The 9866-nt window shown below is 42.7% G+C and overlaps 1 protein-coding gene across 2 annotated transcripts in view; it reads right to left on the bottom strand.

Moving 5' to 3' along the window:
* Window positions 1–2402: 2402 nt before the first annotated feature.
* LOC147083130 (glypican-6-like) overlaps window positions 2403–9866 on the bottom strand; it is a 90553-nt gene continuing 83089 nt past the window's right edge. For both annotated transcript variants that reach the window (XM_085980248.1, XM_085980247.1), the window contains 2 exons: window positions 7158–7333; window positions 2403–4822 (listed from right to left, as the gene is read on the bottom strand). In XM_085980248.1, the coding sequence (XP_085836374.1) occupies window positions 4611–4822; window positions 7158–7333 (388 nt within the window). In that variant the 3' untranslated portion in view covers window positions 2403–4610. The remainder of the gene's footprint in view (window positions 4823–7157; window positions 7334–9866) is intronic.

The following is a 9866-nucleotide window of genomic DNA, read 5'->3' as shown; positions in this document are numbered from 1 at the left end:
TCCAGTAGCGCGGCGCTTCCCTCTGGGGCGCGCAAAATGAATTTCCAGCGGGCGGCCGCGACTGCTTCCGGGGCGCTACTTTTAGCGCCCTGGCGAGGCTGGCGCCCCAAACGTGGCTATAGTGAATTTCTAGGCCTCAATGTTTTCAAGGGGAGACTGGGTAGGCACTTGAGGGAAATAAACTTGCAGGGCTACGGCGATAGAGCGGGGGAATGGGACTGACTGGATTGCTCTACAGAGAGCCGGCACGGACTTGATGGCCTCCTTCTGTGCCGTTATGACTTTATGGGCTGGATTTTACCAGCCTGAAGAGGCGGGTTTGGAGGCAGGACTGCTGGCAAAAATCAAAAAGAATGGGAGTGGGTCCCGAACCCGCTTCCAACCAGCCTCCAAACAATCTTCCCGGGAGTCGGGTCCCCAATTTGTGCAAGGTCCCGACTCCTAGCGGCGGGAAGAGGATTTTAGCCACTTAAACAGGTAGTTAAGAGCCTTTTCCCATTTTGAGGCTCCTGCTGCGGGCTTCCCGACGTCGGGGAATCCTGCCAGGGTAGGTGAAGTGTGCTGTGGGTCTGTTGTAATGTTTGTGTATAGATGACAGCTGCAGAAGTGGTGTGAATGATCCAATGGGACACTGGTGAGTATCAGAGGTAAGGAGATGTTGGGAAAGTCATTTTTAATGTGTTTAGATTTTTCTGTAGGTGAGAAGCTTTGAAGTGTTTGTGTGGCCTCACCTCATTGGGAGAAGTGACAGATCGCTTCTGCAACCTCACCTGCAGCTGCCATGGGTGCAAGGGCTCACCTTTGTACAGTGATTGTCAGTGTTTGACAGCACCTCAATGCTGTCAAACACTGATAAATCATCTGTCAAAAATAAATGGTACATGTCCCTTTAAGAAAACCGGCAGATGAAGCATCATCAACTGATGTCATCTAACAATTGGCTGGCAAGCCCGCAGGGCGGGGCTTAACAAGGCCAATCAGGGGAAAATAGCGTCTGTGCGTTGGAAGTCGCTGGGGGCGGGACTAGAACCTGGAAGGCAGCAGTCCCGCCCCCAACTCGTCTCGGCAGGTAAAATCCAGCCCTATGACTCACCTTCTGACTAAAATGCGAGATGCAAGAAAAGGGGTTGAAGGGATTATGGTAACAGAATGGGTAAATATGATTTTGCTTGCATGAAGGGTAAACGGCAACATGCACTTGTTGGGCCGAATGAATCATAGAAATGTACAGCACAGAAGGAGGCCATTCAGCCTGTCGTGCCTATGCTAACTCTTTAAAAGAGCTGTCGTGCCAAGTCCCACATTGCCACGTTTTGTCCGTGACCCTGTAAGTTGCTCATCCTCAAGTACCTGTCCAACGCGGTTTTAAAATTTTTTATGGAATCAGCTTCCACCACCTTTTCAGGTAGAGCGTTCCAGATCCCATCAACTCAGGGAAAACATTTCTCCTCCTCTCCCCTCTAGTTCTTTTTCCAATGATTTTGAATCTATGATCTCTAATTATTGACCCACTCGCCAGAGGGAATATTTTTTCACTATTTACTCTATCAAAACCTCTCATCATCTTGAAAACCTCTTAACTTTCTCTGTCCCAAGGAGAACAGTCCTAACTTTTCAAACCAGAAGTTATAACCTGGCATGCATTTCTGAGAATGCTACCAATTGAGCCAAACTGACACTATAAAAAGATGCAGTGCAGTGAAATGGGATTGGATTAGATTAAATTAGATAGCGCACGCATGAGCCAACTGATAACTTGCTCTCTAACTTCACTGGGCTACTGCTTGACTAGTGACCGTTTATGTACCCAAGTCAAAATTCCCCTTTAAAAGGTTTTGAGTGTATAACTAATTTTAAATAGAACTTTTTAAGTCTAGAACATTTAAAGGGAGTTTCACCAATACATCTAGAGTGGTGATTATACCATTTAATCAAACCATTTCTGATTAAATTTTAATGTTTATCTTGAAATGCCAGTGCCATTTACACTTCATCTAGAGCCATCTTTTGTTTCTTAACTTGTCCCATTACCATCTCCTTTTACCTTGCACCATCTCTTAATGTCTCTTAATCTCTTCTGCCTTCCATCCTATCACAGACCTTCCCTTTTGTTCTTTCCTCCCCACCCCCTTTTCCTGCCCCAACACTTGCTTAAAACCTGTTACATCTCCAGCTTTTTCCAGTTCTGACGAAGGGTCATTGACCTGAAACGTTAACTCTGGTTCTCGCTCCACAGATGCTGCCTGACCTGCTAAGTATTTCCAGCATTTTCTGTTTTTATTTCAGATTTCCAGCAGCTGCAGTATTTTGCTTTTGAAATATCCAATGGGGCTACAGATTAAACCTGTGTATATTCTAGATGTGGGTTCTGTGGTTTTAGAACAATAACTCAAACACTCAAATTTGATATTCACACATATTTACTCAAGAATCGGTTGAATTCCATAATGATGTTTGCCACTGTACAGGTTCTGTACCATCAATAAAACGCCGATCGCTGTAAATGTTTCACAACTTACATCAAGGACATTTTGAACTTTTTGTTTAAAACCAAACTAACAAATCAATAATTAGTAAAATGATTAGTCTGAACAATAAAATATAAATTCTGGAATTAGAATAGGCTTTTGCAAGATGACTGAAAGCAGAATTTACAAGTTTGTCTTGAGAGATAAGCACATGAGCCAGTGGGCAGTTGGAGAGTTGGCCGTCCCTCAGAACCATGCTGTTACTTTGCTGCGACACAGGTTAGCAAGGACATAAAAAAAAGCAAACCAAGCACTAGGGTTTATTTCTGGAGATATAGAATTGAAAAGTAGGGAAGTTATGCTAAACCTGTATCGAACCTTGGTTAGACCACACTTCGAGTACTGCGTACAGTTCTGGTCGCCATATTATAAAAAGGATACAGAGGCACTGGAGAGGGTGCAGAGAAGATTTACAAGGATGATACCAGAAATGTGAGGGTATACATATCAGGAAAGGATGAACAGGCTGGGTCTCTTTTTCTCTTGAAAAAAGTCTGAGGAGTGACCTAATAGAGGTCTTTAAAATTATGAAAGGTTTTGAGAGTGGATACAGAGAGAATGTTTCCACTTGTGGGGAAGACTAGAGACCATCAATGTAAGATAGTCACCAAGAAATCCAACAGGGAATTCAGAAGAAACTTCTTTACCCAAAGAGTGGTGAGAATGTGAAACTCGCTGCCACAGGGAGTGGTTGAAGCGAAAAGTATAGATGCATTTAAGGGGAGGCTAGACAAGCATATGAGGGAGAAGGGAATAGAGGGTTAGGCTGATAGATTTAGATGAGGAAAGACGGGAGGAGACTCGAGTGGAGCATAAACGCTGGCATGGGCTGAATGGCCTGTTTCTGTGCCATATATCCTATAGGATATTACAGAAAGCCAAAACTAAATTCTACCTCGTCTAAAAGGAACAGCAAACTTTACAACACCTTCAGCTAGCTCAGCTACGCATTCAGCAGTGGCTCAGCTATATACAATCTATTTTCCCGGAAAAATCACTATTTTAAACTTAATTACCAGTTGCTGCAAATAAATGAGAACCCCCAGGATGATTTAGAAACGGCAAATATGTATCACTCAGTCTTCTGTCGACTGAAAAATCTGTCACAATTACAGAACAGAATTTTAGAAAACAATGTATTGACCCTGAGCTAGCAATTACAAGTAGTTAAAATTCTGATATAAAAATATAATTAACATTACAATGAAAGCGGGAATCAAAACAGGACAAATATGGCGTTCAAACTTTATAGCTGGGAATAAATCCCAGGAGGATGCTACAGGCTGTCGAGCTGTAGGAAGCAGCTCAGGGAGGCGGTAAACACATGAGCAGATACAGCACGTCATCAATTTCAATATTTAACTTCCAGATTTATCTCTAGTAAAAAAATCCAATTGTCCTACACGTCAAGCACCATTAACATTGGGTCCAGTTCTGGTGCCTGTGCTGCAGCCTCTTTCCAACACTTGTAAAACAATGTCCAAAAGCCATGCAACATTTTGTTTTAAGAAAGGGTTCACCAGTCACAGCTCTAATCACAGTGCAACTATATATAACCAAAATAACTAGCTAAAATTATACCAGGTGTCTAGCAGATATTAAAAACCTTAACTACATAACACAGTTACTTTTATGCATCAATAGGTGCAGCATTATTCCAAGTGATTTCAAGATAAATAAGCTTGCTTCTGTACAGATATTCACCATGACATTATTTGTTGAATACAGGCATGTATGTTCTTGCACACGGTCCTGGTTTCTTTAACATGGTAAAATTAGATAATTATTTTAAAAATGTATTACAGGATTCACTAACTACAGGTCTGCATTTACCTTGGGGTCCACATGTTAAAGTGTGAATGCCCTGTGTTCACGTGGGTGGATCGTGTAATTAAGCAGAATGACATAGATACAGTGGTGCCAATGGTAATCTGAATACATTTGAAGCAGCAACCATACATCATTGTCGAGACCTTAAAAAAATTGAAAATTAAAGGCAAAGTCACCAGATGGTATAAGTGAGAATAGTTTCTTTTTTTTAAAAAAGCCACGTGCAAAGACTCTTCTCTGCACCTTGTGTGATTATCTCAACTGTTGCTGTAAAACCATCACCAAGCAGGTAATAAGTAGAATTAGTTGAGAGGGGCCGTTGCTGCAAGCAGAATCATTGGGAGCAATCTTGGGCCCTATTGGTCCTTTGAGCACAGGAGCATCAGTGCTAGTGAAATCAAACTCCAAGTGACAATCCAACCCAAAGCAGCCACTTCCACTTTCTTCGCCGCTGCTTTCATCACCTAAAGGCAAAACAGAACAATTAAAATTATTTTTCCTAGCTGTCCTCCCACATATATAAAATTGTTGAGATTAAAAGGTCAAACACAATCTGAAGCATACAATCTGCAATGGTTGAAATCTGCCAGAACAGTGAAATGGCAGAATAAATCCAATCCTCACCAGAGTGCTATTTTTAAGATTTGTTCTTGGCATGTGGGCGACACTCGCAAGACTGCATTTATTGCCCATCCCTAGATTCCCAGAAGACATTAAGAGTCAACCACACAGTGTGAACTGGAGTCACATGGAGGACAGACTGAGTAGGGGTGGCAGGTTCCCTTCCCTAAAGGAGAGCGAACCAACAATCCAGCAGTTTCACGGTCATTTTTAAAAAATTGAATTCAATCTCACAAATTGCCATGGTGGAATTTCAATTCACAACCTTTTGGTTTGGTTGTTAGTCCAGTACCATAACCATTAGGCCACCATACCCTACCCTACCGTTTCTGCCGCAATTAATAAAGTCACATATCTCCAGGAGTTATCCACTCTGGGTTTTCCTAGATGATAACACAGCCTCTCTTTGCCGCTAACTAAGTCAGGGCCACTTCACCGTCACCCAGAGACTCCCTCAGTATGAAGACTATATTTTGCATGTATTGCACTGGGTTTGATTGCCTTTCTAAAGCTTCCACATATTCCTTCAGAGCCCCATTTGTTTCTGTCAAAAGCCTCAATTCAATTTCAATGTGAATGATTTAGCCACAGTTAACTTTTATATTCATTATAGTTCTGCCTTTCTCTGATGGCTTATTCCCCAGTGAACGGGTGGATGGTTGTAAGCAGAGTGCATCGCTTAAAATCTGAAACCAAGGTCATATTGTTTGCTACACCGAGGCAGTCTGGCCCGGGGCAACAATTAACTCCAATCACAGCAAATAGTTTCTTGGAGCACACGTAGAATGCTCACTACATCTCACCAGACATCGCAAAGATCGTAGCAGTAGACCAACTTACATAGGATTACACAGGATATACGGCACCTCGGTCCAACCAGTCCATGCCAGTGTTTATGCTCCACTCGAGCCTCCTCCCGTCTTTCCTCATCTAAATCAATCAGCATAACCCTCTATTCCCTTCTCCCTCATATGCTTGTCCAGCCTCCCTTTAAATGCATCCATACTATTCACTTCAACCACTCCCTGTGGTAGCGAGTTCCACATTCTCACCACTCTCTGGGTAAAGAAGTTTCTTCTGAATTCCCGATTGCATTTCTTGGTGACTATCTTATATTGATGGCCTTTAGATATGCTCTTCCCCACAAGTGGAAACATTCTCTCTGTATCCACTCTATCAAAATGTTTCATAATTTTAAAGACCTCTATTAGGTCACCCCTCACCGTGAACCGATTTATTTTCAAATGCCACGATTGTCAGGAGCAAGAACACGGGCAAAATCCTGAACAGCACAATGAACAATTTACACCACACCTAAAATAACAACAGAAAATGCTGGAAAAACTCAGCAGGCCAGGCAACATCCGTGGAGAGAAATTAAGAGTCAACGTTTCGGGTCAAAACCCTTTGTCAAGACCCTTTGTCAAGTCTTGACAAAGGGTTTTGACCCGAAACGTTGACTCTAATTTCTCTCCACGGATGTTGCCTGGCCTGCTGAGTTTTTCCAGCATTTTCTGTTGTTATTTCGGATTTCCAGCATCTGCAGTATTTTGCTATATTACACCACATCTAGCTGGTTTCACCATTTGAGATTCTCTAAGCAAAATCTTCAAGAGTTTCTGGTACAGGAGCATGAACATAAACAGAAGCACTTTTGTGTTTAAGGATTTTTCTCCCTTTGAAGTTGAAGCAATTTCTTTGAAGAGATTAGGCTGACAAAATGTCAATAGTTTTAAAACCTTAATCAACAATGGGAAGGTGGCATGTAATTGCTGCATTCCTTGCACAGCAGCATGCCTTAACACTTGATAACTGGAAACAACACTCTTATCTCGCATCAATTGGCTTGACAGGTGAAAAATTCTCATTTTATTACATTGCTGCCCCATCGCCAATAAACAAGCGGATCCTTAACGTTTGACTGTATAAAAAAAAGCATGATGAGGAAAAGTGTAGTTCTTACTTCTCTCCGTCTCTCTTTCCTCCTTTAAGACGCTCCTTAAAACCTACCTCTTTGACCAAGCTTTTGGTCATCTGCCCTAATTTCTTCTTATGTGGCTTGCTGTCAATTTTTTTTGTCTTATAATACTCCTGTGAAGCACCTTGGGATGTTTTACTACATTAAAGGCGCTATATAAATACAAGTTATTGTTGCTGTTACTGGGCAAAGCAACTTACTTGTATCATGGAAGGTCACATCATTTCCATTATAAGCGTTCTTCACTTTATTAGTCATTGTCCGCAGCACCATGATCTGCCGACGAATCACCATATCTGGTTTGGTGATGTCCACTTTTACAGCTGGGTTGTTGAGCTGGCTGGCAAGGCCATTGCCTGTCACTGCAAAAGTGTACCTGGGAAAAACAATAAGTAACCCCTTTACACCGAAATACACGCAGAGTGAGCCATCAGATTTTGGAAATAAGAGAGACAGATTGCACGGTGAGAGAATAAAAGGAGGTCATTCGGCCCGTGCCAGCTCTTCGAAAGAGCTCTCCAATTAGTCCCACTCCTCTACTCTTTCCCTATAGCCCTGCAAATTTTTCCCCTTCAGGCATTTATTCAATTCCCTTTTGAAAGTTACAATTGAATCTACTTCCACTGCCCTTTCATCAGCGCATTCCAGATCACAACAACTCGCTGCGTAAAAATAAAATCTCATCTCCCCTCTATTTTTTTGCTAATCACCTTAAATCTGTGTCCTTTGGTTACTGACCTTCCTGCCAGTGGAAACAGTTTCTCCTTATTTGCTCTATCAAAACCCTTCATGATTTTGAAGACCCTATCAAATATCCCCTTAACCTTCACTGCTCTAAGGAGAACAATCCCAGCTTACATCGGATGTACAGCACAGAAACAGGCCATTCGACCCAACCAGTCCATGCCGGCGTTTATGCTCCACTTGAGCCTCCTCCTGTCTTTCCTCATCTAAATCTATCAGCAGAACCCTCTATTCCCTTCTCCCTCATATGCTTATCTAGCTTCCCCTTAAATCGGGGTGGGCAATTATTTAGGCTGGACGGCCACTTAACAAGTTTTGGTGAGCTGTTGAGGACCACACACCAATGTTCCCCCTAAGTTGCACGGCCGCACACCAATTGCGAGGTCCCCCGCAGGCCGCTCACCGGCTCCTGCCGCTTGAAGAGATACTGTGCAGCAAATTTAAAGGGACCGTGCACTTTGGTAAGAGCCAAGTGTTAAATTGGTAAATTTGAAACAGGCCAACTTGCAGTGTTGATCATAACTCCCGCTTCTACCCTCCCAATAATTTATAAACAAATTCAGATAGTAGTCAGATACTACCTTAAATACACAAGATGTAGTGTAAAATCTTCCTTTACTAAATGAATGAAATGATCAATTGATTAAATGCTGTACTGAAAGTCTACGTGGTTGTTTGGCAGAGCAGCTCGAGTCTGTGGGGCCTCCCACACGAGAGGTGCTCTCTTTTTAGTGTTCTGAGTACGGGAGCCAGAGGCTTCGCAAGGCCTGAACTACAATCGCGTGCCATTACCTGGAGTCCTTGTGCTCTGAGATCCACTCCCGTATCTAAGATGGCGATGAGAGCCCCCCTGCCGTCATACTCTGGGTACCGGGAGAGGAAAGATGCAGTGCATGTCTCTTTTTCAGTAAAAGAGTCATCGAGATGAGCAGCCATGACTCAACTCAGACTAACTCTGGCTCACGTTCTATTTCTGTCCTATCCACCAGGCCGGATAGAATGAACTGGCGGGCCAAATTTTGCCAACCACTGCCTTAAATGCATCTATACTATTCGCCTCAACCACTCCCTGTGGTAGCGAGTTCCACATTCTCACCACTCTTTCGGTAAAGGCGTTTCTTCTAAATTCCCTATTTGATTTTTTTGGTGACTATCTTATATTGATGGCCTCTAGTTTTGCTCTTCCCCACAAGTGAAAACACTCTCTGTGTATACTCTATCAAAACCTTTCATAATTTTAATGGCTTCTATAAGGTCCCCCCCAGCCTTCTTTTTTCAAGAGAAAAGAGACCCAGCCTGTTCATCCTTTCCTGGTATGTATAATCTTGCAGTTCTGGTATCATCCTTGTAAATCTCCTCTGCACCCTCTCCAGTGCCTCTATATCCTTTTTATAATATGGTGACCAGAACTGTACGCAGTACTCCGAGTGTGGTCTAACCAAGGTTCGATAGAAGTTTAGCATAACTTCTCTACTTTTCAATTCTATCCCTCTAGAAATAAACCCTAGTGCTTGGTTTGCTTTTGTAATGGCCTTATTGACCTGCATCGCAACTTTTAGTGATTTGTGTTTTTGTACTCCCAGACCCCATTTAGATGCTTATTTTCCAAGTAATATGTGACCTCCTTATTTTTCTCATCAACATGTAATACCTCACACCTGTCTGTGTTGAACTTCATTTGCCAATTATATAGAAACATAGAAATATAGAGAAATAGGAGCAGGAGTAGGCCATTCGGCCCTTCGAGCCTGCTCTGCCATTCAATATGATCATGGCTGATCCTCTATCGCAATACCATATTCCCGCTCTCTCCCCATACCCCTTGATGCCTTTTGTGTCTAGAAATCTATCTATCTCCTTCTTAAATATATTCAGTGACTCGGCCTCCACCGCCTTCTGTGGTAGAGAATTCCACAGGTTCACCACCCTCTGAGTGAAGAAATTTCTCCTCATCTCAGTCCTAAATGTCCTACCCCATATCCTGAGACTGTGACCCCTCATTCTAGATCCCCCATCCATGGGAAACATCCTCCCTGCATCCAGTCTGCCTAGCCCTGTCAGAATTTTATACGTTTCAATGAGATCCCCTCTCATTCTTCTAAACTCTAGTGAATACAGGCCTAGTCGACCCAATATCTCCTCATACGACAGTCCTGCCATCCCAG

Source organism: Somniosus microcephalus, unplaced genomic scaffold (genome assembly GCF_052327205.1).
Source record: "Somniosus microcephalus isolate GS21.2 unplaced genomic scaffold, FLI_Smic_1.0 scaffold78, whole genome shotgun sequence".
Classification (NCBI taxonomy): domain Eukaryota; kingdom Metazoa; phylum Chordata; class Chondrichthyes; order Squaliformes; family Somniosidae; genus Somniosus; species Somniosus microcephalus.
The sequence above is the reverse complement of the archived record's forward strand: the minus strand, read 5'-3'. Positions and strand labels throughout refer to the sequence as shown.